At 58.5% G+C, this 26,626-nt stretch overlaps 2 protein-coding genes across 5 annotated transcripts; one reads left to right on the forward strand and one right to left on the reverse strand.

Annotated features, from left to right (window-relative positions):
• On the reverse strand, window positions 1-7,007 carry ZC3HC1 (zinc finger C3HC-type containing 1). Of its 4 annotated transcripts, none has more exons than XM_083840904.1 (10): window positions 6,835-7,003; window positions 5,769-5,883; window positions 5,398-5,548; window positions 4,548-4,631; window positions 3,823-3,950; window positions 2,624-2,781; window positions 2,137-2,362; window positions 1,114-1,320; window positions 794-997; window positions 1-446 (listed from the first exon to the last, which is right to left on the reverse strand). In XM_083840904.1, exons 1-10 carry the CDS (start codon window positions 6,945-6,947, stop codon window positions 378-380), a joined length of 1,455 nt encoding a protein of 484 aa, XP_083697030.1. In that variant the 5' UTR covers window positions 6,948-7,003; the 3' UTR covers window positions 1-377. The 4 variants fall into 4 exon arrangements, with proteins under 4 accessions (XP_083697030.1, XP_083697029.1, XP_083697028.1 ...); XM_083840903.1 differs by having other exon boundaries at window positions 1,114-1,323; window positions 6,835-7,002; XM_083840902.1 differs by having other exon boundaries at window positions 5,398-5,879; window positions 6,835-7,007.
• A 263-nt stretch (window positions 7,008-7,270) lies between these two features.
• KLHDC10 (kelch domain containing 10) lies at window positions 7,271-25,273 on the forward strand. Its single transcript, XM_083840932.1, has 9 exons — window positions 7,271-7,437; window positions 16,915-17,136; window positions 17,617-17,771; window positions 19,392-19,540; window positions 20,154-20,238; window positions 21,168-21,234; window positions 21,783-21,830; window positions 23,307-23,446; window positions 24,591-25,273. Exons 1-9 carry the CDS (start codon window positions 7,311-7,313, stop codon window positions 24,798-24,800), a joined length of 1,203 nt encoding a protein of 400 aa, XP_083697058.1. The 5' UTR covers window positions 7,271-7,310; the 3' UTR covers window positions 24,801-25,273.
• Window positions 25,274-26,626: the final 1,353 nt, after the last annotated feature.

The raw sequence follows: 26,626 nt of genomic DNA on the forward strand, positions 1-26,626 counted from the left end.
AAAAAAGAAAAAACCAACGTGAAATGTTTATTCCCACCTGGCGTCGCCTCCCCATGCTGCCGGGGGCAGGCCCAGCTGACCGCGGCCCCTCGTCCGCCCCGCGCAGCCCCCAGACGGAGCCGTCGAAGCCCTCGGGGCCGAGGGCTACGGCGAAAACTGCTGAAGGCTTTGGGGTTTGAGGAAGGGGGACTGGAGGGGGGGTCCCCAGGGGCTGCTTTGGCACCGGGGCAGCCCGGGGCTTTCGCAGCACGCGGCTGAGCCCTCCCCGGGGCACGGAGCTGCCGAGGGAGCGACCGTGAAGGGGATCGGTGCCGGAGCGAGGCGCTGCCCCCGGCAAGGGCCTGCGCGCGCGGTTCCCCCGGAAGGCGGCGGCAGGTTCAGGAGGGATTCGCGCTCTCCCACTGCCGGAAGATGCGGAACACCTTGGAGGACTTCACCGAGAGGCTCTGCGGGAGAGGGGAAGAGAGCAAAGCAACAGGAGGTCAAAGCGCCGCGGAGGGACCCGCAACCGCGGAAGCGGCTGGTATTTACGGCAGCCCTCCGACGGCTCCGCTCGCAGCACGTCGCAGGCGGACGAGACCCGGCCGAGAGGCCGTCGAGAGCAGCCGGAGGGGAAACGGGCTCCCAAGGACGCGTCCTCGGTCCCGTCCGCCCCGTCGCCGGGTCTGCGTTTAGCCCAACGCGAGCTCGTCTGCCCCGAACCCTGCCCGTGGGCTTTTCGGCCCCGGGGGGAAGGCGGCAGCGAGCAGCGCTCGGGTGCTGAGGTTCGGGGCTGGGAACCCCGCAGGCTCACCACGGGCTCCATCTCGGGCACTCTGTCACATTTTCCGATGGCCAGGAGCACGTTCAGGATCGCTTGCCAGCCCGGCTCTGCCTTCGGGGGCTCCTTCTGGGCCGCAGAATCCTCCGGGGCCTCCGCTCCCTCCACCGCGTTGACCCAGGGGCACCAGTCGCGATGCTGCGAGCTGGGGTCAAAGAAACTCCTCGAGGAAGCGTCCTGGGCAGGCAGAGAAGACGGCAGCGAAGGGTATCAGCGCCGGGATCGCTTCAAACGGGCTCCAGCGACGCGATAAAACCCTCTCCGCGCCCAAACGCCAGCCCCGTGGCACTCACCGAGCTGCCGGAGGAGCAGAGCCGTGCCCGCTTGGCCCTGCGGACGGGGCTGGACGGCACATCCACGGCCGCTTCGCCCTGCCCCATGCTGCGGGTGACGGGGCGGCTCCTCGGCGTGGGGCCGGCTGCCTCCGATTCGCCTCGCTCCACGGGGCTGGCGGAGTCCCAAGCCCGCGGGCGAGAGACCGCCGGGGACGGGCTCTTCTCCTGCTGCCGGCGGGGAAAGGACGAGGGTTAAGCCGGGCCCGGGCGCCGGGATTTGCTGGGGGAACCCTCCTGGGAAGCGGTTCTGCAGAAAAGGAGCTGGGGGCCCGCCGGACGCAGAGCTGAACGCGAGTGAGTGACGCGCCCCTGCTGACGGGCAAAGTATCCGCAGCGGGTCGAGGGAGGTGGTTCCGTCCCCCTGCTCAGCCCCGGTGAGGCTGCACCTGGGGAACTGGGTCCAGTTCTGGGCTCCCCAGTACGAGAGGGACGCGGACGGACCGGAGAGAGCTCAGCAAAGGACAACGAAAACGACGGAGAGAGACTTTAAACGTCTCCGCTACGAGGAAAGGCCGAAAGCTGGAGCCCAGGAGGTTCCCTCCGCCCACCAGCAGCACTCCTGGGCTGGGTGGGTGCCGGAGCCCTGCCGCGGGTACCCAGAGGTTGCGGAGCCCCCTCCTTGGAGAGCTTCTTGGACGTGGGGCTGGGCACCTGCTTGGGGTGGCCCTGTTGGAGCAGGGGGGGGGGACCAGAGGGACCCGGAGGCCCCTTCCACCCTCAGCCATCCCGTGGTCCTGTGGTTCCTCGGGCCGCCAGCACACCCTCTGCCCGCCGGGGACGGGGAGGCACCGCGCGGCTCAAACCGGAGACCAAAACCCCCTCAAGCTCTCCCGGCGGGGGCTGTGCCACCACCGAGGCGGCCCACGGCACCGCCAAGAGCCCCTTCGGGGGTAGCGGGCCCCCAAAGCTCCTTCGGGGGCCTCAAGCCCCGCTCGCCCCCGCAACCGAGACGCCCTGAGCCTGCTGAGCACGGCGCCGTACCTGCTCGGAGCCCGGAGGAAACGCGTCTTGGCTCCGCGTCAGCATCCTGCGAGGGGACGTGGGCACGGGCGGGCAGCGCTCGGCGGGCGCCGTCGGGGCGCCTCCGGGGCTGCACGAGTCCAGCTCCGGGCCGCCGGGCTCGAGCTGGTGGAAGCCCCACAGCCCCACCTTCCTCATGCAGCGCGAGCAGGTGATCACCGAGAGGAGCGGGGAGCCGGGCACGGCGCTGCGGGGACACGGAGCCAAGGCACGAGGGTGGGGGAAAAGGTTGGGGCGAGCCTTTGGGGCCCTTCCCAAAAAGCGCGGCTTTCAGAACGGCCGCGGGCGCACAGCCAGCGGCCCTCAGCTGAGGGGCAGGCTGGTTTGGTAGCCCGGCGTGCCGGGAAGGACGCGAAAACCCACCCGTATCCCCGATTTAAACTCTTAAAAGTTTACGTTTCGGTTTGGCGCAGACCGGGAGCCGTCGCGGGCTCGGCCCTGCACTCACCCGCAGGTCCAGCCGCACAGCGCCAGGACGCAGGCGGAAACGTGCACGGGCAGGGCTTCCGAGGTGAACCTCGCCGGCGGCTTCTCCCCCTCTGCTTTGTGCTCGAGCTCCTCCCTGACCAGCTGGAGGAGCAAGGAGATCTTCTCCTCCGTCAGGGACTGGGGGACGGAGAGAGGCTGGCGGTCAGAGGCAGCGCTCACCTTTCCTTTCGACTCCATCGGCGTCTGCGGCTGGATTTGCCCCCCTGCCCGGTGCCCCGCAGCTCCTTTTTTTTTATTGAAGTGCTGCCCTCGGGACTCCCGGCCTGGCAGTGTGAAAATAAGCACGGGAAAACCCCCGGTGTGACAGATGAGGGACTCTCTGGTCCCAGTTGGCCGCCCCGAAGGGCACGAGCTTGCGCGCTCAGCCCTTAAATTCCCTGGTTAGCACGCAAAAGCCGCCCAGAGCGACGGCCCTCTCCTTCCCCGTGCCCGTCTGCCTCTCCCTGCTGCCCGCACTCGTCCAGGCACCGTTTGCTTCCCCGGATGGAGAGCGGGATCTCAGCTCTGCCACCCTGCTGACAGGCAGGGATTGGGAGGCCGTCTGCGTTTGGGCAAGCCAAGAGCACTTCGGGGGCCGTTGGCGAGATACAGAGAGAGAAAAGAGCCCCCCCGGGCTACGCTTCGGCTCCTGCCTCCCTCCCGCAGGGGTAAGCTCTCACCTCCGGCCTCTTGTAGGACCCTCGGAGCCCCTGGAGGTAACGAACGAGGTGGGGGAGTTGCCAGGGGAAAGCCCCAAAGGGCTCTGTGGGACCCAAAACGCCTTTTGCACCTTGCCAGGAAAAGCAGGACGCCGGCACCGCAGCCCCTCGCCACCGGCACCGCCGTGCTGGCACGAGGCAGCTGCACCCGTGTCGGGCAAAGGCTTGCGCGAGCAGAAACCCTCCCGAAGGTGGCAGAAACCCTCCCGAAGGCAGCACAAACCCTCCCAAACGCGGCACGAACCCTCCCAAACTCCTTTTGAGGCGCTTCCAGAAAGGCCAGGGGAAAAATCACCCCACAGGGAGCGCCCGGGGAGAAAGCCAAGGCGACGGCGGACCCTTAACGCGCGCGGTCCGGGTCCTCGCCCGGAGCTGTTTCGGTCAGGGGGCGGCGCGGCGCAGGCGCCGCTCGCCTCGTCCCAGGGGGGGGCCTCGAGCAGCCCGCCGGCGAGGAACCCACCGTGGTTTTCACGTCCTCGGCTCGGAGGGAGGGCAGCTGCAGCTCCAGCTGGCACAGGCTCTGGAAGCGCTCCAGGAAGTCCTGGAGAAGGGCCCGGGGCTCGTCCACCAGCAGCAGGGCGAAGCGGGCTGGCGGAGGGGGAAAAAAAGGGGAAAAAAAGGAAAAAAACGAAAAAAAAAGAAGAAAAAAAGAAGAAAAAGCAGCCTTAGGTGCGACATCTGCCTTCCCGCCCCTCGTTGGCCCGCAGGAAGAGAGGAAACGAGGCCAGCAAATGGTCTTTTAAAAGAAAAGCTGAGCAGCCTCTCGTTCCTTCGCCAGGACCCATTCCTAGCACTTCGAGTCACGGAGTCGTTTCAGTTCACACCTTCAAGATCACCAGGAGGACAAAGCCTACGACCCTCTGAGCGTCCCACGCCATCCACCCTCCCCTCCCTGCTCCCGCCTACAACCCAGGCAGCGTTTTCCCTGCCCAGGAGGAGGCACAGGAAGGTTGACGGAGGCAGCGCTGGCCCAAAACCCGAGGCGTGGGGGCTCCCGCTGCCGCTCGGAGGCTCCCCCCTCTGCTGCTGAGCTCCCACGTCCCCGGGAGAAGGTGGGGGGGAAAAAGGGACTGGGACGACACCGCCTGCTGCGGGAGCTTGGAGAGAAGCCACGGAGGCGAGAGGAGAAGAGAAGAGGAAGGGAAAGGGAGATCCCAGAGCGGTGCCGGGCTCTGCGGGACCGACCTGGGCAGGGGCTGTCCGGCCAGAAGCAGAACTTCTCGTGCGCGGTGCGCAGGGACTTCTTCAGCTCCGAGCAGCGCTCCTTATCTGCAAGGCAAAACCCGCCGCTACGCCTCGGGGAAGGGGAGGGGGAGAACAAACAGCAAGCAGGGACATGGAGGGGGGGGGAGCCGCAGCAGATGCGGCCCAAGTCAGCCGCCGGGGCTGCGCCTCCGCTGCTTGGCGGGGAACGAGAGCGGGGACCCGTAATAAAGGGAAAAAAAACAAGGCGAGGAGGTGAAACTCGGCGGCGGCGGGCAAAAAAAAACCTTTCCAGGCACCTGGGACAGACGCGGGTGAAGGAAAATCAGGGTTTGGGCAGGGTTCGGGCTCGGGAGCCAGCACCAGGACAGCCCTGGCGATCCAACCTGGCGCAAATATTGCAGCGGGGGGCTTTCGGGGTTAAATCACGCAAGGTGAGCGCCTGCACAGGCCGGCAGGGCCAGCAGCCCCCCGGTCTTCTTAATTAAGAAAAGTTTAAGGTCTTTTCGATCAAGCCAAAGTCTTTTCAATCAAATCAAAGTCTTTTCAATCAAGCCAAAGTCGTTTCAATCAAGCCAAGGTCTTTTTTAATTAAGAAAAACCAGCGGAGGACCAGAGCAGCGGACCAGGGAACCTGGAAACCCGCCTCCGAGAGCGGCAGCAGGGAGTTTTATCGCGCCGCCGCGAACCACGGGAGCTTTATCGGATCCGTTTTCAGGGACGGAAACACCCAGCGCCACCCAGGCGGGCCCACGGGCTCCGTTGGGGCGCGGAATCCCAAACCCCGCACCCGGGAAGGTTCCCCCCCGGCCCCGGCCCGCGGCATACGCACACTTGGCGAAGTCGAAGGCGAGCTGCAGGCTGGCGCAGAGGAAGGCCTGGCAGCTGGAGCACTTCAGCACGTCGCACTCCACGTTGGCCCAGCCGTACCTGGCGCACACCAGCGGGGACAGCTCGTGGGGTTTGCCCGCCCACTTCAGCGGGTGCCCGGCGTTAAGGAAAAAAAAAAAAAACAACCTCCCCCCCCCCGAAATTCCCCGGCTCATCTCCGCCGCCTTTAGGCGCCTCGTCCCTAGGGGAAAAAAAAAAACAAAAAACAAAAACAAACAAACAAAAACAAAACAAAACAAAACAAAAAACCTGGGGAGACGCAGGGAAACCTCGGGGACGGTGAAGCGGGGAGAGGGGAGGCTGGAAGGATATAGTGAAGGTTTCCACCCGGCTGAAATAAGCCTCTCTGCTCGTCGACTCCGAGGGGGGAGCGTCCTCCACCTGCAGGGATCCGTTGGCGGGCTGCGGCCGGCCCCCCGCGTCCTTCCTAGGGGGAAGAGCGAGTAAAAAAAACAAACGTCCTCGCCGCACCCCGGAAACTTTCCGCCGTCCCCTCCCCAGAAGAGGCGGGAGCTTTCTCGGAGCCCCCCCCCCCCCCCGTAAGAGCTGAGTCTCTCAGAGCCCCCCGGTGCCCACCAGTGCTCTCCCCGCCCCCCCCCCCCCAGCCTCTCGTTACCCGCTGCTGCCTCCCAGCGTCCCAGCGCCTCCCAGTACTTCCCAGTTCCTCTCCCCGTGCCTCCCAGCGCCCCGTGCTCCCGGCACATCCCCTGTTACCAGCCCCAACCACCCCCAGCATCCCCCAAACCCCCCCCGGCGTCCCCCAAAACCCCCATCAGCACCCCCAACCCCCTCAGCACTCCCCAACCCCCCCAGCACCCCCTTAAGCCCCCTTCAGCACCCCCAAATCCCCCCCAGCGCCCCCCAATCTTCCCTCAGCGCTCCCCAACCCCCCCCTCAGCACCCCTCGACCACCCCCAACGCCCCCAACCCCCTCCTCAGCACCCCCTTAAGCCCCCCCAGCACTCTCCTAAGCCCCCCTCAGCATCCCCCAGCACCCCCAAAGTCCCCCAGCGGCCCCCAATCCCCCCCTCAGCACCCCCAAATCCCCCCCAGCACCCCCAACACCCACAAACCCCCCTCAGCACCCCCAAATCCGTCCCAGTGCCCCCAACCCCCCCAACGCCCCCCAAAGCCCCCCCAGCACCCCCAAATCCCCCCAAGAACCCCCCAACCCCCCTCAACGCCCTCAATCCCCCCCTCAGCGCCCCCAAACCCCCCTCATCACCCCCCAAACCCCCCCCAACACCCCCTTACCCCCCCCCATCGCCCCCAACCCCCCCCCCCAGCGCCCTCCTCTCAGCGCCTCTGCCCCCCTAGCCGGGCCTAGCCCCCCCCCCACTCCCCTCAGGCCTTTCCCCCGTCCCCCCCCGCCCCCCACCCGTCGCTGCCGCCCCCCTCCGGGGCGATGCCGCCGTCGATGAGGTCGCGGATCTGCTGCGGGGTGGCGGCGGGCGGCCTCCCCCGGGCCCCCGCCGCGCTGGGCGCCGCCATCTTGGTCCCTCAGCGCGTCCCCGTCGCTTTGGGGGGGGCGGGGGGGGCGGGGCCGAGCGGGAAACGCAGCCCGCGCACCTTCGTTCCGCCGCTTTTTCGTTCCGCGTCTCTTTCGTTCCGCCCCCCTGCCGGCATCATTTTGGGAGGGGGGGGGCCTGCTCCCAAGCTCGGCGCTCGATTGCTTCTGCCTGCCCGCGTCCGCACACCGCCCTTCCTCCCTCCCTCCCCGCCCGCCTTCCCCCACCTCCCAAGAAGGCCCCGTCTCATTGGCGGGGTCCCCAGAAGCCGCTCTCTGATTGGGCGACGCGGGGGTGGGAGGGAAGCCGCGGCCTGGCGGCGGCGGCCGGGTAGAAGACAGGAGCTATGGCGGCGGCGGCGGGCGGCGGAGGAGGAGAAGGAGGCGGCCGGGATCCGAAGGGGCCGCGGGGAGCGGCGCGGGGGGAGCTCCTCAACCGCTTCGTGCAGCTCCCGGGCAGGCCGCAGCCGGCGGGTGAGCGGGGGCCGGGCCCTGAGGGAATGAAGGAGGCCGCGCCCCCCCCCCCCCCCCGGGATCACCTCACGGGCCCGGCCCCCTCATAACGGGGGGGTTTTGGGGTCCCGGGGGAGTTTTGGGGTCCCTGGGGGGTCCCGGGGGGGTTTTGGGGTCCCGGGGGGGGTTCGGGGTCCTGGGGTCGTTGGAGCCGGGGGCGGCGTTAACCTGACCTGATCCCCTTGGGGGGGGGGTTCCTTCGCTGTCCCCCGGCCCCTTTTTCCCCCTCTCGTCCCCTTCTTCCCCCCTAATTCCTCCCCCTCGTCCCTTTTCCTCCCTCTTTCAGTCCCCCCCCCAATCCCTTTTCTCGCCTTGTCTCTTCCTTCCCAATCCTAACGGGCTCGGGAACCCCCCCGGGGGCAGGGGTGCCCCCATCCCAACAGCCCCCACGTGTTTGGGGAGCACCCCAGGGTCACCCCGCAGTCCTACAGGAGGCATGGTCGCCCCCGTCCTGTCCATCCTGTGATCCTGAGGAGGGTCTGGGGCACCCTGGGGTCACCCTGCAGTCCCACAGGAGGGGAGATCACCCCCATTTTATCAGTCCTGTGATCCTGAGAGGAGTTGGGGGTGCCCCAGGGTCACCCAACAATCCCTCAGGAGGGGAAATCGCCCCCAGTTAATCGGTGATGTGATCCTGAGAAGGATTTGGGGCACCCTGGGGTCACGCCACAATCCTACAGGAGGGGAGATCACTCCCCATTTTATCAGTCCTGCAATCCTGAGAGGGGTTTGGGGTGCCCCAGGGTCACCCTGCAATCCTACAGGAGGAGAGATCACCCCCATTTTATCAATCCTGTGATCGTGACAAGGATTTGGGACACCCCAGGGTCACCCCGCAATCCTACAGGAGAGGTGATCGACCCTGTTTTATCAGTCCTGAGATCCTGAGAGGGATTTGGGGCACCCTGGGGTCACCCCACAATCCTACAGGAGAAGGAATTGCCCCCATATTATCAGTCTTGAGATTCTGAGAGGGATTTGGGGCACCCTGGGGTCACCCCGCAATCCTACAGGAGAGGCGATCGCCCCCCTTTTATCAATCCTGCAGTCCTGAGAGGGACTTGGGGCGCCCCAGGGGCACCCCACAATCCTACAGGAGGGTTGATCACCCCCCATTTTATCAGTCCTGTGATCCTGAGAGGGATTTGGGGCACCCCAGGGTCACCCCCCAATCCCCCAGGAGGGGAGCTCACCCCCATTTTATCAATCCTGTGATCCTGAGAGGGATTTGGGGCGCCCCGTGCTCCTGCGGTGCATTTCCCATGTGGTTTGGGGTTCCCCTCCTCGTGCCCGTAGCAGCCCCTCGCCCAACAGGGCCGCAGATTTCGGGGTGCTGCCACCCCGGAGGGGTTCCCAGCCCTTTCTGCCCCATCCCCACCTCACCGAGCCCTTCAGGGGTGCGAAGCCCGCCCCGGACCAGCAGCTCCTGGGCCGCTGTTTGCACCCCGGTGAGGCCTCAGGAGCAGCGAGGACGCCCCTGAGCCTCGCGGGAGCGCCCAGGGGATTTGCCGGGCGGCTCCACGCCTCCTGTTTTGGGGCAGACGCTCAAAAAAACCGCTCCCTTCCTTCTGCGATGGGGGATTTTCTTTCGGTAACGCGAGCTGGTTATCCTCCCCTTCCTGAATTCTGATCCTTGCCTCGAGCGCGTCCTCCTGACGCAGTCCTAACGCTCGCGTTCGGGGCTATAATCACCTTTTTTGGTGTTTTTTTTGGCTAAGGAGCGTGCCCACACCTGGAGCTCGGCTCGGCGCCGGCGTTTTGAGGCTGCCTGCAGCTCGCCGGCGGCCTTTCTGAAAAGCCGGCTGGTGGAAATCCTCTCCTGGAGCTCGCCGGAGTTTCCCCCCCCCCCGTCTGGCACCCGCTGAGGTCCTATTTTCGGCGCCCCAGCAGCTGCCGAGACACAGAGGGGACGTTTCTTCCCCTCCATCCGTTTTCCCCAGCCGGGGTTGTTCCCTTACCTCTCGCTCCTCTCGAGGAGCTTCCCATCCGTGCTTTCATCTTCCCACCGTTTAGGGCCCTGGAAGCTTTCCGCGAAGCGCGCTGCGGCTTTTTTTGCTGCTTTTTCCCTTTTAGAAGTAATTCCTGCTGTAAATCCTGCAGGGAGCTTGTAGCGTGCCCTGGCCGTGGACGTTTTCTGTTTTCTCTCCGCCCCTCCCTGCAGAGCCCTCTAACCCCTGGTAAGCCGGGTGGCGTTTTGAGTAGTTTCTGGGTTCGTTTCTTGCCAAAACGGCACCAGAGCATCCACGTTTACGTCGGTGCCGCTGTCCTCGCGTTCTCCCTCCGTTCTTTCTTACGCGGCCACGAAAAACAGATTTAACTTACAGCTTGTGCCTTTTTCACCCCCCGGAGAATTTAAAATCCCGCGGGGAAGCGGCGGAGAAAGGGGAGGGGGAGGGCTCTCAGCAGCTGCCGTTGGAGCTGGGTCGCCGTGGCCGCTTCCTCGAGCGGGACGTTTCTGACGAGGGCTTCTCAGAAGAGGCGTTCACGGAGCAGTTTCTGCAGAAGAGTCTCGCCGGCGGCTTGGCAGCTGGAAAAAAAAAAAGCAGTTTGCGTGTGGTTTTGCGCTCCTCGGAGGAAATCCTCCCGTCCACGCCGAAAACGGAGCCGCGGCAGCGATATTCGGCTCTCTTCGTCACCACTTTGAGGGTTAAGTGGGGCAGAAACGAGCCGGAGAGCTGAATTACCTCCCTGCCTCTCCCGTGCTGGGCTCTTCTCTTTTCCCAGCTGCGATAGGGTTGGAGGGGGTTTTTTTGGGGGGCAGAAAGGTTCGGAATTTCTGATACGTCTTTAAAATTATACCAGGAAAAAAAAAAACAACGAGTATCCTGTACCCGTTTGTGTCTTGAGGGGGGGAGCAAGCCCAAAGCCATTTGTTTGAAGAGCGCTGTGTGCGCGACACCTGAATTTTCCGGAGCCCCTTTCCTGCTTTTCCTCTTTACAAAAAGCAAAAAAAAAAAAGGAAGGGAAGCTGCCCGAGGCGCGCCCGGTGCGTAAAAACCTGCTGCGATCCATTAACGTTCAAGTTCACGGGGGTAAAAAGTTTCTCCTGGTTTCTCAGCCGGCCCCCTGCCCCCCCCGAGGACCCTGCTCCGAGCGCCGCCTGGAGGATCCGGGCCCTTCTGCTCCCTTCCCGCGTGGACAGGAGCGCTCGGGATGAAGGAGCAGGTCGGGAGGAAGGGGAGATGCTGAAAAATACCCCCGAGCCAGCAGGGGAACGCGCAGGTCTGTGATAAAAGCACTGAATTTGGTGGGGACGATGGGAGAGCCGAGCGACGTGCCGCTTTTCGTCGAGCCCGGGGCTCTGGCAAGGCCCCAGCAGCGACGTCCCACGAGTAGAAGAGCCGGCGCCCCGCTAACGGGACGGGGACGGGGAGGTGACAGCCCGGCGCCCGTCTTTTTCCCCTTCTCCCAGCAGGAGGACGACCGAAAGCCGCGGGAAACGCGAAGCGAGGAGGTGCGGGGGCGGTGCCTCCTTCCGCAGCGTTCAGGCAAAATGCTGAGGCTCGAAGGATCTCGTCGGAGGAGCCAGGGGTTCCCAGGGGTTCCCCCGAGGCGTAAAAGACCCGTCCACGGCTGCTCGGGCACTCTACAGCCAGAAGGACCCGGGAAGCACAGCGAGGACTTGGCAGCCCTCGTCCTTTCGTCCCCCAGGTGCTCCTGGCCGGATAACTTGGGTGTTTGCGCTCCTTGCAGCTCCGAGCGGCCAGACCCAGCTTACTTCAAGACCTTTTTTTAGAAATTAAAACGCCCTCGCCTTCCGCGAGACCTCGCCTCGAGTTCCGTTACCTTCCCGCGCCTTCCGCTCTGCGAATCGCCTCCCGGAGGACACGCCGCTGAAAACGGGCTGAGCAAAAAGAGGGCTGACGCGGGGAGGCGCCGGGGCCGCTCGAGGCCTGGTAGCTGCCTCTCCTGCCCCAGGAACGAGTTACTGATCTGTGTTCGTGAGCTTCGTGCCAGGTGGGCTGCAGGAGAGGGAGGGAAGGGCTCGACTGCTTGGGCGCAGCCTCCAGAGTGAAGTTGGAGTCGCGTGAAACGAAGAGGACTCGCGGCTGTATGCGCAAACGGTGTCACCGGTAAATACGGGGGTGACGAACGGTCCCTCCGGCCCTACGAGGAATGTCTCCGGGGGCCGTCCTTTAAGCAGGAGGGAAACTCGAGGGCATTAAAACCGGCGGTGCTTTGATTGCAGCTCAGGAGTTTCTATTTATTTGTTATTCTCTCAATTTTGGCCAAGCGTTCCCGTTGCAGCCTGGCAGGACGCGGTCCTTGCTTTCAGCACTACCTGCGTGGAAGGATCAGCCCGCAGCGCTGACCCGCTTCGGTGTACGCGGCTCTAGTTTTGGAAGCAGAATTAGCTGGGGGACGTGGGGGAACGCCTCTGCTCTGAGGAGAAGGCTTAGGAAGGGCGGTGCTGGCACCCCTGGGTGGCTGTCACGGGCTTACGGCTGGTCGCCCGTCGTCTCAGTAAAACGGGGTGTCGGAAGCAATCCTCAGTTGGCAGGAACGATCTGTCAGCCCTTTCCTCGTTTTCGGAGTCTCGCCGTATTTAAAGAGCTTTGAGGCTGGACGCGTTGATTAAAAAAAAAAAAAAAACGGCGTGGTTTTCAAATGCGCGCTTGCAGTACCGGAGTCGTATCTCAAGCGCATCTCGGCTGGAGAAGAAGCGAGGCGGTTGCTCGTTCCTTGAGATTCAGAAACGCCGGCGGCTTTTGTTGCTCAGGTTCTCTTCTGGAGGTCAGAAGCCAGGCGCTGCTCCTGAATTCGCCGTGGATTTCACCTCCACGTGGACGCCCTGATCGCCGAGACTGGCCGTGCTCTTCAACTCCGGTCGTCCCCGCCGAGGCGACAGATAACCGCGCGTGTTCTCCTTGGCGGGGAGCGTCCGTAATGACGAGCGAAACCTTTCAAAGCTTGCATTTAATTATTCTGGTGACTGCAGATTCCGGACGGAGCAGGCAGTTCTCTCTAAATTCCGTCGTCTCCAAACCGGGCACCTGCAGCGCAGACTCTGGCCACCCCGGCTTGCGAAAGGATGTTTTTTTTGCGTCCCCAGCAAGCACCAGCACGCGGCAAAGCTTAGAAATGAGGCCTCGTGATCGCGCAAAGGAGCTGTTGTCACCGATTCTGGTGGCCGTGCTGGTGGAAGGGCACGGCCTGCGTCCGCTTCCAGAGTCTCGCCTCTTAAGCCCGAGGCAGGCAGGTTCACCTCGCGTGGCTTTGCTCCCGAAGGACCTAGGAGTCATTTTTTCCTCCTGCAGGTTGCGAAGGAAAAGAGCGTGGCATCGCTCTGCTGCGAAGTGGTAACGAGGCGCTGTGGCAACTAAAGAAAACTCCCTTAAAAAGTAAAACTGAACTCTGCAGAACGCTGATGGCGGAGGCAGACCTCGCTCTGCCGAGAGCTTATTACCGCTGATGAACGCATTTATTTCTGCTTTTCTGGCAGCGCGCTCACGGTAAGGACAAGGCTGGTTTCGTGTAGGCTCTCAGGGCAACCCAGTATTCAAGTCTCCCGTTGTTTATTTATATTTCTGATCACTGAATCTGCCTCATTCCACCTTCTTTAAACTAATAAAAGCCATCTGGCTGGCTTACCGACCCGCTCGCGGGTATTCCCCCCGCCGTTAACCAAGCCGGTGAGGTGCCGCCGGCGTTCTTTTTCCTGCGGCGATCGGAGGGCGGATAATCGGCTGGAAAGCGGGCGCCTTTGTCCTCTGCGCCTTGTCTCGGCGCTGCTCCGTTGGAAGAGCCTCTCACCTTTTTTGCCGCCCCGTGATGCGGTGGCCGCACTGACTCAGCGCGTGCTCCGCCGTTTAATTCTCCTCCCGGCTAACTTTATGGAGCTGTTGAAACGCAGCGGAGCAATCCGGCCGGCTCGGCCGGAGCTGTTGACACGCGGCGTGGTTCTAGGCGAGCCGGTAGCATTTAATCTGCTGCACAGCTTCAAGGAATGTGACTTCTTGAACGTGAGTGGTTTTTCCAGGCTTTTCGTAGATCTCCGTAGCTCGCAGGCCTCCCAGTTGGAATTTAATAAACTTCGAAGCTTGCGTTGGGGAGAATAGGAACGATGTTTACATTAGGATGCAATTCAGCTTTAAAACTCTAGCGTCCTCCTCCCCGTAAGAGGGACGTGTTGACCAGGAGCCTCGTTGGATGCCATTCAGGATCGTTAAACCTTCCTCCTTTGACGTGAAGGGTTCCTGTAAGCGTTCTTACACCTCTCTTCTCTCCTCATCCTCTTCTCCCCGGATCTGTTCTGCCTTCGGAGCTCTCCGAGAGGTAGGGATCAAACATCTCCTGTGTCAGGGGCCGTGCCGCGTCAGGAAGCCCGGCAGCAGGTGCTCACACCGCCTTTTTCCTTGCCCCCCTTTGTTCTGATAATACCCCATGCCGGAGAGGTGTTTAATTAGGAGGCAGCTCTAACGAAGTTCACCTGGGCCGTGCGAGCGGCTCCCTCTGAAGTCACCTAATGAATCCCTTGCAGAGGGCAGCTTGAGCAGGGCGTCAGCAGGTCGGCGCGTAAAGGTAGCCGGCGAGCGAGCTTCTATCGAGCAGCTCCGTCCTAAATTAGGAGTGTCCTCGTTGTGTCCCTGCCGCAGTATTTCAGCTTAATTCTGGCTGGGTGGCTGCTTATTCCCGTTCCTGCCCTGAGCACCAAGGGGAAGGAGTCTCCGAGGACTGCACCTTCCCGTCCTGCCGGCTCGCTGCTGCTCCAAAGCAGCCACGCTGGGCTTCACAGCCTTCAGCCGGCCACACAACCCATTTCCCAGTGTAACTCTCCGTAAAGCCGTTTTCTCTAACTGAATTACTTAATAATAATTAATAATCTAACTGGAGAATTGCTGGCGAGGCCCTTGGCCGGGGGTTGTGCAGGCTGCAGGAGGAAGGCAGCAAACCTGTGGGTGTTTTCCTGCACCACCAGAAGCTGCTGTGCGTTGGGTAGGCTCGTCGCAGCTGCTGACGCTCGGAGCAAACACATCCAAAACGTGCGTTAAGGATTTTGGCAGGAGCCGCAAATCATCGAATAGGGCGTAATTAAATGGAAACCCGTCTCCTCGCTGGAGGTCCAGGGCGTAGAGCTTGTCTGCTGAGGAAACCGATCTGAATGAGCTCCTAAGTACGTCCAGCTCGGACGGTTCCTTTCTTTAACAGGCAGAACTAGAGAAAAAGGTTAATTTTCTAGAGGTAGAAAACAGATTTCTGTATAAATGGGAAGATGCGTACGTGCTTGGTGCATCCCTCCTGCTGTGCCGGGGACCTGCCTGCACCAGAGCACTGAGCCCTTCGTGTCAAACTGTAATTTCTTGACAAGGCCAGGCGCCTTCCCTTTTCATTTTGAACGAATGCCTCCTCGGTTTTGTTTATTAACGTATTTTCTTTGAATTGGGCCCTTTAATCCGCTCGCCGTGTGCGAAGCTCGGCCTTATTCCCCTCTCCCCTCTGCAAGGTTCTCCCTGCAGGGGTTTTAACAGGGAAATAGGATCTGCAGTGAACGTAAAAGTCGTATTTCAACTCTTAATTCCCTATTACCACTTAAACACGGTATGGCTGGACTAAACCTCCCCTGCCAGCTGTGTGCTCGGTGCCGCTCCTCTTTCAGCCCTTCCAGGCTCCTTGGGACCGCCGGGGACGAGGCAGAAGACGGCTGGAGCCGGGCGAGCTTCCTTTGGCCGAGCGCAGACGCGTGAGCCCTTCTGTAGGATTTCCTTTATGGACTGCGGAGAGACACGGGCACCTCCCGGGCCTGCTTTTGGCTGCAGACATGCAGGGTGAGAGGAATCGCCCTCTGGAGGTGGCTGCCTGCGGGAGGCTGAACCATTGCCTTCACCCCGAGTACCTTTATTATCGCCCCTGGGCTCGCTTAGGGGAAGCGAGTCCCTTCTTCGGGTAGTTCCAGGCTTTAAAACACGAAGCCAGGAGGGACGGATGCTCGTTGCCCTCCGTGAATCCCCTCTGAAGCACGCGGCGCGCGTTAGCAGCTCAGTCCGGCGCCGGGGCCAGGAGCTTGCTGGCTGCAGCCCTCGGAGCTTTTCGTAACCACCCCTCGGTGCGGGTGCGCGGCTAGCTGGGAGCACGAAGCTGCCTCAGCAGAGAGGCAGAAGACGAGCGATTTTTTTTTTTCCTTCCCTTTCCTCCCCTCTCTTTCGTTTGGGGCATGCCGGGGCCCTGGAAGCAAGCCAGGGCCATGGAAACTTTGCCGCGAGGCATCTGTGTGAACTCCGAGCAGCTTTAATGCCGCACGCGAGCTGGAACGAAAAGCGGCAGCAGCACGCCAGGAAGGTGCAAGCACAGCCGCTTGTGCTGAGCTAAAATCCGCAGCTTGGTCTGGACAAATCATTTATTTCACCTTTCGTGCAGGAAAGATGCTTGCTGCTTCGTTTGTTGTCGCTCCGTGCGTCCGATTCACTGCTGATAATCGTAACGGGCTCTAAGAAGAAACACGATGGGTCCTACCGAGACCTTTCCCCGGGTCCTGTTCCATCTTAAAAGTCCCTAAAAGAGCTGTGAGGGCAGGTGGGTGGTGCAGATCGCGGGTTGCTGGCTCTGAGGGCAGCTGTGGGGATCTGCTTTTGATTTTTATTTTTTCCTTTTGGTCTTTATTGTCAGCTGAACCAAAGTCTGCCGTGAGGGGTGATTGAAGGGTGGTGGTCACCCGCTGAAATTTTAGGGGAACATTATGTATCGTCCTTCTCAAGGTGAAGCTGAGAGGCAGTCTCACCAAAACTGCGTTATATTGCATTAAAAAAATGAGTTTTGGAACTTTCCTGGTCTACACCCGCCTCATAACCAGATCCTTTGTTCGGGGACCCGACCGTTTTCTCCTTTCCTCTTTCTCCTCCGTTACGTGGCCCCATGTCGCACTGGAGGAAAACCCCTGGCTCTGCGCTGGCCTCTTACGAGCGCTGAATCGGAACAAGCGTGGAAGTTTGATCGCTTGTCGGTGAAGACTTCGGATGCCCAACAAGATCATTGCTGTTGAGTTTATCCCGGACCGACCGCCATGCGCGTACCGGTCTTGTTTGCCTCTTCTGGTTGAGGCCTGAGCTTGAGCTCCCCGTTGGCATTTTGGAGCTATTTCCTAAGTCAATCAGTCACCCAGAATGCCAGAAAGGGGAATCGGTTAACAAATAACAACTAAAAAAAAAATCTCGAAGCTAGCTTTTGCGGTAGGATTGACGTCTGAAAGGCTTCCCGTGCCCTGAGCTGCGGGCCTGTGCTCTGGGGGCTGCAGCGGACGTGACCGAGGCGGTGACGCGCGGCGGCTCTCCGTGCTCCCGCTCAGAGAGGCAGGTCCGACACGAAAACCGTCACCTCCCGGCTGCAGATGGGACTCCTTGCTGTCAAACCCCGCGCTGAGGACCACCGTGCTCCTGCCCCTCAGCCACCAGCGTGGCCGCAGACGTCCCCCTGAGGCTCCCCTGCCTTCTCTTTGCGCTGCAGGTCACAGATCTCCCCCCGCGAGGAGCGGCCACCGGTGCGTGGCGGACAACGCCAACCTGTACGTCTTTGGAGGCTACAATCCCGATTACGACGAGTCCGGTGGGCCGGAGAACGAAGACTACCCGCTCTTCAGGGAGCTCTGGCGGTACAACTTTGCCACGGACACCTGGCATCAGATGGGCACGGAAGGCTACATGCCCAGGGAGCTGGCCTCCATGTCACGTACGTATGGAAACGCAGCGCCCGGGCATCGACTCCTGAGGCCGCTGTAATTGGTGGCATGCAAAACCAGGCAAGAACCGGGAAATCTGGGGCCCGTTTCCATCTCTCGTACGCGTAGGCCGTGAGTTTGGGTTGGGTTTTTTTGGTTTTTCTTCCTCTTCTCTAGGGCTGAGGCCAGGAGGAAGAAAAAACTTCAGATGTCTTTGGGAATTGAGCTTAACAGCTGCGAGGCCTCTGTGTTTTCGGTGGACAGGTGCTTGATGCAGCCATCTCAGAGCACCCAAAATAGATCTCTTTGTTCGCTAGTCGTTTTTAAAAGTGAGCCCTTGGTTTCCATGGTTTTAGCTTGCATTCTCTCTCTTTTAGAGCGTTCCAAGGCCGTAAACGCATGGCGTGAGTTGTAGGATGTCTGAGCGGAGCAGAGTCGCTCTGCCTCGCTGCGTCTCACAGCAACAAGTCTCTCTGCTCTGTCTTTCCTAGTCGTATTGCACGGCAACAACCTGCTCGTGTTCGGGGGCACCGGGATCCCCTTCGGGGAGAGCAACGGCAACGACGTCCACGTCTGCAACGTCAAATACAAGAGATGGGCCCTGCTCAGCTGCCGAGGGAAGAAACCCAATCGAATCTACGGCCAGGTAGGAGGCACAGCACTTGTCGGGCACGGTGTGTGTGCCTGTGTACGCTACGTGGTGTCCTGCAGCGGGGGCCAGAGCTTGAAAACTGCCCTTTTCCTTTGAAATCTCAAAGAATCTTGCAGTTGGAAAACCCCAAATTTAACTAGATGCCAGATGGATTTGAGTGAAAAGGTACATCTGATAAAAGCAGTAGCTGGTACTTTCTGGAGTTGCTCTGTAGCCTCCTCAGAGCCTTTAAAATCCCAAATATAAATGAAAACAATGTTTAGGAGGTCTTATTTGTGTTAAAATAACACCTTTTAAAACTGACCATGGCGTCCTGAATGAGCTTGATGTCCAATACAGCGCAAAAAACTACATTCACTCTCGTGGGAGGTCTGCCAGCTTTTGCTGTGCTTTCCAGTAACACTGCCGTGAATCCGTGCAGACGTTTACAACCCACCTAATTTCTCATTTAGCCACATGCCAGACGCTTGGGGTCGGGGAGGGCTGTCTTCCCCTTTCCCAGCGCAGCCCTAGCCGGCCTTGGGCAGCAGCTGCGCCTCTTCTCCCACCTCGGATCGCGTCGGGGAAGGGCTGCCTGCACCGCCTTCGAGCCGACGCTCCCGCGTGCTTCTGAATTGTGCAGGCTGTCTCCGTTTGGTGAGGCTTAACCACTGCGTTCAGGGCTTTGTTATGCTTAATCCTGCTGGCTGTCTGATACTGCTCTATAAGATTCTCCGTACCAGTATGCGTAAGGTCAGCGTGAAGGAGACCCAGGGTTTTCTCTGCTTTGAGCCCCTGCTGCACAGATTCGAATCATCTGACGTCTGAAACGTAGCAGCTCCTCTCGGCTCATCTGGCTCGCTGCTCAGCCTTGCCTCCTCCGCGGCTTTTTTCCTTTCTGTTCCTTTATTACGCTTCTTGGCACCTGCTGCTGCTTGCACAGTGCTTCGTGCCATTTGTTCTGCTTTTCTGGGAAGCCTTGCCCTGTATCTCCCGTGTTCCCCCTGAAGCTTTGAACACTCTTTCCCTTCCTTCTCCCCTCGGCTTTTAGAGCTCTCCACTCTTGCAGTTACGGAGGGTTCAGAGGGAGCCTTTTGCTGCCAGCGCGTTGCGAGCCAGTCCAAATGCCGGCTCCTGATCGCGAGGATCAGGACTGGCCCTGCTCAGAGCTCAGTGCACTGGCTGTTGGCAGTAAGGGAGCATCACCGAGGCTTATGCTAAGAAACCTCTCTGCCGGGTTTTAGAAACTCTTTCCAGGAACGTTAGTGTTGCCATGACACTGCTCTCCCTGATGAAACCGAAACAAGATTTTTTCTTACAGAATTCAAGCTCGTGGGCTTTCTTCCCCGCCTCGTGCCCCAGCTTTCTCCTCTAGCCATTACTTCCTTTTCCCTCGGGAGTTTTTTTTTTCTTCCTGTTCCTTTTAGGTACTCATTCTGTGACCGTGGAGCTGCAGAAACCCCACTATATTTTGCGTATTTTCTTCGTTTGCCCTTTGTATATTTTCTGAACACAGAGCTCCGGAATTTGTGGGTAGAGCTTTGCCAGCAGTGCCTTGCTTCGGGAGGGTGGGAATCCTTTTTCAGGCTCTGCTGCCACGTGTCCTTCCTAACTGTTTTCCCTGTTACCTTGCAGGCCATGGCCATCATCAATGGTTCCTTGTACGTGTTTGGTGGGACGACCGGTTACATCTACAGTACCGACCTGCATAAGCTAGACCTCAACACTAGGGAGTGGATCCAGCTGAAACCGAACAACATGTCCTGTGACATGCCAGAGGAGAGGTGAGAAGCTGTCGGTCTGGAGAGCTTTCCCGCTGGGGAGTCGTCGCTTTTACCGGGACTGAGAAGCTCAGAGAGCACGGACAGGCTGCCGAGCGCTTTTAGAGCAGCGTCTTTGTGAACCCGCTGGGTCTGGTATGCAGGAGGATTTAGGGATGGGGTGTGCAGCTCCTGCCAGGCACCGCTCTGTGCTGCCAGACCAGAGGAGGAGACTTGGGGCAGCTGGCGAGCGCTGCGGAGGGGACGAGACTCCGCCTGATCCCTGTCCCTTGTCTCGTTCTGTAGCGAGGTGCGGAGGAAGGAGATCTGTTAGTGACCTCAGGGTGAGAAGGGAAAGGAGTATTGAGGGCTCTTGTGCTCCAGAAATTGTTGCATTTAAGGTCCGTGCTGCTCTGCTCTCAGAAAACACCTTTCCAGCTGTTGAAGTGCTGCTTGGGTTGCTCGTGAAAGCTTCCGCAGCCCCTGCGAACTGCCAGCCTGAGGGACTGGCACGGCGTGGGCAGGCTTGGGGTGCCTGTTCAAACCACTCGAGAGCGGTGGTGCTCGCAGAAAGCTTTGTTCTTGCTCACTTGCGCTAATTCCTCATGCTGCCAAATGTCCGTCTCTGCACCTGCAGGTACAGACATGAAATCGCACACGACGGTCAACGGATTTATATCCTGGGAGGTGGAACTTCCTGGACAGCTTATTCCTTAGATAAGGTAAGGTGATCAGAAACCTGCAGGCCTTGCCTGGACAGGAGGTTTTCTGCGGCGAGGCATAACCAGCGCAGTCACTTCGTCTGTCTGGGGAGCTGGGTTTAAAAAATAAAAATAATTACTAGGAGCAGATTTCTGTCCTACTTCTCTAAAACCTGGTGTTACCGCAAACACGTCCCGTGGACTTAGAAATGACTCATCTGTGTTACCTGATGACAACACAGATGTGCAAAATAGCTTTGTTCTCACAGACCTGTTATCAAAGATTCTTGTTTAAAAACTCTTGGGACCTCTCTCTCAACCCTGTAGTTGCGCCAAAACAGGAAAGTGCCAAAGAAGTTCCTTGATGTGTAATTTGAATATCGATATGGTGACTCTTCTTCTCTTCTCCCTTAATCCTAAGTTTTAATTTCCTTTCTCGTAAACATTTTTCCCCGTTAAAATTTGGGCAGGGAAGAGTGAATTCATCTTGGAATAGTGAGATGATAAATGAGGAAGCTTTAAATAGCGCTCCACTTCCCAAAAAGTTGAAACTGTAGAAGTTAACGTGACTTTTCCGCTTCATTCTCTGCATTTTTGTCTTCTTAGGTGCAGTATGAGCTAAGTATTTCTAAATTCCTCTGAGAACTGGAGGGTGTGGGCTTTATTGGTCCCTTTTTTTTTCCTAAAAGCAATATTCTTTTTGTCCAGCTTTGGGGCTCAAATAGCACAGTTGCGGAAGAAAGCCTTAGTAAGCCGGTACGTTTTGAAGGTGATTTTATACCTGCTTAGTCACTGGCTGCATTAGCTATTTTCATTTTTACACTTGGTGAACCAGAGGTGTTATTTATAGTGGCGCCCCGGGTCGGAGTCTAGTTTTGTCACCCTGCAGCTGCGTCAGCGTAGTGCTGGCAGAGCCAGGAGCAACTAACGGCCCCTCTTTGTTCCTTCAGATCCACGCCTACAACCTTGAGACCAACACCTGGGAGGAAATTGCCACGAAACCGCATGAAAAAGTTGGTGAGTCTGGAAACGTCGCCAGTCGTCGTCTTTAAACCAGAGAGCGGCCAGGATGCGCGAAAATGCTGTCAGGTGGCAGTCTGAAAGCCTGCCTTGAAGCCTTGTTGTAGTCATGACTTAAACCGGCTTCAGGACCCTGCTCCTTTGTAGCTTTAGCAGTGAGAACTAACCCAGGTGGAGTTTATTTGGCTTCTCTCCCTCCCTGGAGAGGTGAGGTGACAGGGGCTGCCCATCTCTGCTCCCTCTGAGGGACCGGCTGCTGGCCTGGTTAGCGCTGGGAGTCTCCCTGAAAAGCCAGAGGGGAGAGCTGGAGGCTGTGGGGAGTGAGATCTTTCCTCCTTGGAGAGCAGATAGAGGCCAAACCTCCTGAAAGAGCCAGTTGCTAAATTAGAGATGTTAGACCTGTGATTGCGGGAAAGCAGAAGCCCTTATCAATGAAAAAAGGGATTCTCGTCCTTGATTATACGTTGAGGTAAAATCACCACTTGTGCGAGCACTGTAAAAGCAGCTAGAGTTGATGCCTTTTTCTTTTTTTGTTTCCCCCTCAGGCTTCCCAGCAGCCCGAAGATGCCATAGCTGCGTTCAGATAAAAAACGGTAAAGCCTGCCTGTTGAAAATCGGTGTATCTCGATACAGCCTAGCGGTGACAAACCACGTTCGAGGGAACTGCAGGGCATGCGTGTCTTTTCTGGAAGAGGATTTCTTTCCCGTTAACAGCCTTAAACCACCTGATTGACACCACTCTTCATACGAGGGAGATTGCTCTTGCAGGCAAACGTGTTTCTGAAACGCACGGTGCTGTCCCTGCCTGGAATTCGGCAGTGTTTTATACAATTAACACAACATACAAATTTCCTTGGGACACGTGGCTACCTTAATGTAAAATATCATGCATTTTAGCACGATAGCATAACATTTTAGCCACGGGTGTCCGTGATAGTTTGCAGCTTCTTGGTGGTGAGCTTACGTGGGGGTTTGAGCGATGCTTCTGTTAGAGCCTGGCGACTCACCGGCTGGCTTCACAGTTTGCTTTGAAAACCAAAGTGGGGCCAGGTCCTGGGAGCCGAGTTCTTTAGAGACGAGATTGTTCAGGGATTTCTACGATAGCGTGTGTCCTTTCCATGGTGCTGTACGTCCAAGATGCTCACATAGCGTGGATTACGAGGCAGTAGCAGAGCTAGCACTTCAGTCTTTCCATTTTCTAGTAAAAGGGTGGCTGTGTTATACGCCAGGAGCTGCACAGAGCTTAGCAGAGCCTTTTGCTCCTCCCTTCAGTCCTCCAAACGTTCCCACTGTAAATAACTTGCACACAGCTCCTTGAAGCACAGCTTAAAGAGGGCCGTGCATGTGCAGTCTGCGTTCGATTGTCCCGTTGCGACTGGCGGCGTTTGGACCTCTCCCATAGCCTCATTGTCCTCAAAGAATGCGTTTTCCCAACCCTGATAAATAACACATAGCTCATAATGGACTGAAGAAGCAGTTAGAGCGTTGATCCTTCTTAAAACCATTTTCAGTTCTGCTGCTGAATGCTGGATGTTTAAATGCGCTGAGCTGTGCAGAAGAGCGATGCAGCTGATTATATTTTTTAGGAGCACTAATTGTGGCAGTAAAGTAAGGCAGGAGGTGGGAGATGCTTCCGGCCGCCTTCAGCATCGTGCAGGTCTTGAAGTTGAGAACCTGTGCAAAGCCAGGAGCCGAGGACCCGGCACTAGGGCACACAGCAGCCTGGGGCCAGGGCTGTGACTGATCCCTGCGGGTTTACAAACACTGGAATCAGCTCGAACCTCTGCATTCAGGCTGGTTAGGGCTTGCTGCAGCTCCTTAAAGCAGGAATCATCCTGCATCCGTGCTTCTCAGAGGCACTCGTCCCTTCATCTGCTGGAGCAGAGCTGGGATCAGGGGCTGGGAAGTGGCCTCAGTAGGGTGGGACTGACCTGGGAGGTGTCGAGAGCTTGTGCTGAGACAACCTAAGCGGCGATCCTAAAACCGTTCAGAAAGGTGCTCGCTTCATCTGCAGCACGTTTTGTAATTCCCCAGGGATGTAAGCACTGCGGGTTTCCTCTCTCCTGCAGATGTGTTCGTCTGCGGAGGCTATAACGGAGAAGTGATTCTGGGAGACGTCTGGAAGCTGAACCTGCAGACTTTCCAGTGGGTCAAGCTGCCAGCCGCCATGCCTGAACCCGTGTATTTCCACTGTGCTGCTGTCACCCCAGTAAGTGACTCACTTCTTTCCTGCATCGCTCAAGGTCAAGGCGTTTGTCCGAGCGTTTGTGTGGGCTGCAGATAGAGCTGAGCAGATGTTACCGCCTGGGTGCAGCATCTTGAGGGAGGCTGAGAGCCGCTCTGAGGTTACCACGCCAACTACTTCTGCTGTTTGAAGAGCTGTAGCGCACAGTTTCTGCTTTCTGAAAGCAGCGATGTGGACCTTTAGCTTTTAAACTGCATTAGCTCTAGCTCCAGGAAGTAATTCGGTGTGAGAACTTCAATTCCTGTTCGCAAAAGGAAATAAAACACCCACAAATACTTCCCCAAGTAAATGTTCTTGCCGTGAATTTGGCCCACAGAGCACAGCTAGGGTTGGAAGATGAGCAGGTGAGCGGCCTTCTGTGGAAAAGCCGGGAAGGTGCCTTTTGCAGTACCTTGAAGCAGAGCGAGGCGTGACCGACAGGCAGCACGAAGTGCGTTTATCTGTGCCTTCAGCCTCTCCTGTACCTCAGGGAAACGAGAGAGGACGAGATGCTCAGGGTCCTTTCGTCATCTAGGTTGGCGGTTGTTATAAATGCAACTTTTTCTGGGAAATCCTAGGCTGGATGGACACATTTACCAAGAAGGAGGTAGGCGATGAGAGCGGGACTGCCCTTTCTTTTCCTGTACGCTGAGAAAATGCCACTCAGAGCAGGCCAGCAGCCAAGCTTTTCCCGTCTCTACATTTGTGCGATTCCTCAAGCAGGCTCGTGTTGTGCTGCTGAGCCAGCAAAGGGAACACAACATCTTTGTGCGTTTCTTTTGACTTTTTAGCTAAATATATTTTCTTAAATGTAAGTACGGTTCTATAATAACTTATCACTTTGCCCCACTCCTAAAATTGATTCCTTGGGGTAGAATTCACCTAGCAAAGCACTCTAAGCTGGTGGGTATGTGCTTTAGGGTGATAGAAGCATGCCCTCAGCAGCGGGATTCCTCCCCCTAGCTATGAAAGGAGCCCAGGGAGAGCGGCTCAGGTGGTGACGCCTCTGTCAGGCGCACAGAAAGCCGAATCCTGGTTTTCCTGGCAGCATCGTGCTTCGGCGCAGGCCAGCACCTTCAGGTTTGCCTTTCTGCCTGCACCCTGTGTAACTCCCCTCTCTCCTCTCCAGGCTGGCTGCATGTACGTTCACGGCGGGGTGGTCAACATCCATGAAAACAAACGGACTGGCTCGCTCTTCAAAATGTGGCTGGTGGTGCCCAGCCTGCTGGAACTGTCGTGGGAGAAGCTCCTCGGCTACTTCCCTCGCCTAGCCACGCTCTCCAGAGCTCAGCTTTTGCACCTCGGACTGACGCAGGGACTCGTCGAGCGACTAAAATGAGGCCGTCTCGGGCTTCTGCCCCAGGCACACCATGTCCAAAAGGCCCCTTCCCCTCCCCTATTTATGGATACTGCGGGTGGTCTCGCTAAGACCGCGGCGGAACCTGCTCAGCGCCTTACTCAGCAAATACATCGATGCCTTTCCGGAGATTTTTACTTTCAGTTGTCGGAACTTCCGCTTTTTATTTATGGAGCTCGAACTTCCTGCCGTTAATCAGAAAAAAATACTCTGGGACTCATTCATGCCATCCAGCTGCCATCAGCACACGCTTGCAATCTAACGGGGGGGTGGGGGGGGTGGGCTGGGGAGCTTCACGAATGTCAGACCTCACGCTGCCGTGGGGGCGCATCCCCGTTAGCATTTTCACGAGCTGTACCTAACGGAGGCCGTTCCCTGCGGAACGACAGCTGCCTTTTGCTCTGGGTGCCGCCCCGCTGAGCTCTCCCTCTATAAAAAAAAAAAAGAACTCTTGCCCTTTGAAGGCTTCGCATGTGTTTTGTGGGCATGTTCCCAGCCTCTTCATGCTTTGGAAGGGGGCCAGGACATTGCACGAGGAGGCAATGAGCGAATCTCAGCCCGTGCAGCGTTCCTGGCGCGGTCTGCGTCGTTTTGAAGCGCCTGCGGCTGTGTTCTTCGCCTTTTCATATTGAAAGGGTTGCTTGGAAGCCTGGTTAAAAGTTGCCACTTAACCGGACTACTGCGAAGTTTACTCAGGGTGCTGGGGGGGGGGGAGCAGCTCTGGGGGGGGGCTCCCCCTCAGACCTGCAGGGAGCTGCACAAGACAGGGCCAGGCTCTGCCCATTCCCTGGTTCAGGTTCCCCCTGAACCCCCCACCTGGCTTCCACCATCTGATTCTCCACCGCCCACCTGGGAGCTTTTTGGGCTCCTCCCTCCCCTGTGTTGGGGCAGTCCCTTGTTCACTTTTTGTTCTTCTGGGGGCAGGGGATGTTAGGCCTTCCAGGAAACAAAGCATTAAAAAAAGAAGAGTGAGGGAACAGCTCTCATGCCACAAGCAGTGTTCCTCTCTGCCCCAGCAGGAGAAGGGACAGCGGTCTGTCCCTTGCTGTGCTCCATGTGACACCCAGCAGCCCTCCTCCACTGGCACCAGGTTTGTGCAAACTCCTTCTCCTTCGAAGCTCATTTTTAAGTGCCCCCTTTTTTTCTTTTAAAAAGGGGTAGCAAAACCCAAACCAGCTTTTCCTAATCCCTTCCCCTTCTGTCAGCTAAGACCAAGGTTAGGTTCTGCAAGGTTTTAGTTTCCGTTAGATTCTGCAGGGTTTCAGTAGACGGCATTCGTGTCGAAACAAACCCTGGCCTTGACTTCACCTCGTTAACCTGACCTGCGACTGCCCGAGCCTGACCCCCCAGCTCAGGGTGCACCCAGCTTTCTTATTCACAAGCCCCAGCGTTAAACCCTTCCAGTTCTTGCGTGTAGATTTGGCCCCAGTCCTGCTGTTTTTTTTCCAGCCCCAGCACAAAACAGCTGCAAGGTGGGCACCACTGCTGAGTGCTTTCCCGGCAGCTCCGCAGCCCCTGCCCAGCTCTGGGGTTTGGGAAACAACGAGCAGCAAGCTGGCAGGACTCAACCCTGCTCTCCTGCCCCTGGCTTGCTGTGTCCTCTTCTGGAGTAAGCTTTTGGGACCATGGTGGGCAAGGTGACCTTCTCCAGCTCCCTCTTCTAGCCTGAGCTCGGGGGCTTTCAGCCCCCAGGACTGGATGCCTGCACTGAATCTTTGTCCTGTAGCCTGCAGGTGAGCTGGGGCTGAGTTACTGAACCAGCCTGATTACACAGCTCCTGGTTTTTCCCTTCCCTACCTTAAAGAAGG

Source organism: Anser anser, assembly GCF_964211835.1.
Source record: "Anser anser genome assembly, chromosome: 1".
Taxonomy (NCBI): domain Eukaryota; kingdom Metazoa; phylum Chordata; class Aves; order Anseriformes; family Anatidae; genus Anser; species Anser anser.

Excerpts from the sequence above, each read along its gene's own strand:
- ZC3HC1 (XM_083840901.1), bottom strand. The coding sequence starts at position 6,947 with ATGGCGGCGCCCAGCGCGGCGGGGGCCCGGGGGAGGCCGCCCGCCGCC. Across the intron at positions 3,951-4,547 it reads GCCGGACAGCCCCTGCCCAG|CCCGCTTCGCCCTGCTGCTG; the intron begins GTCGGTCCCGCA and ends CCCCTCCGCCAG. Across the intron at positions 1,324-2,136 it reads TTCCTCCGGGCTCCGAGCAG|CAGGAGAAGAGCCCGTCCCC; the intron begins GTACGGCGCCGT and ends CCCCGCCGGCAG.
- KLHDC10 (XM_083840932.1), top strand. The coding sequence starts at position 7,311 with ATGGCGGCGGCGGCGGGCGGCGGAGGAGGAGAAGGAGGCGGCCGGGAT. Across the intron at positions 17,137-17,616 it reads GGAGCTGGCCTCCATGTCAC|TCGTATTGCACGGCAACAAC; the intron begins GTACGTATGGAA and ends TGTCTTTCCTAG. Across the intron at positions 21,831-23,306 it reads CTGCGTTCAGATAAAAAACG|ATGTGTTCGTCTGCGGAGGC; the intron begins GTAAAGCCTGCC and ends TCTCTCCTGCAG.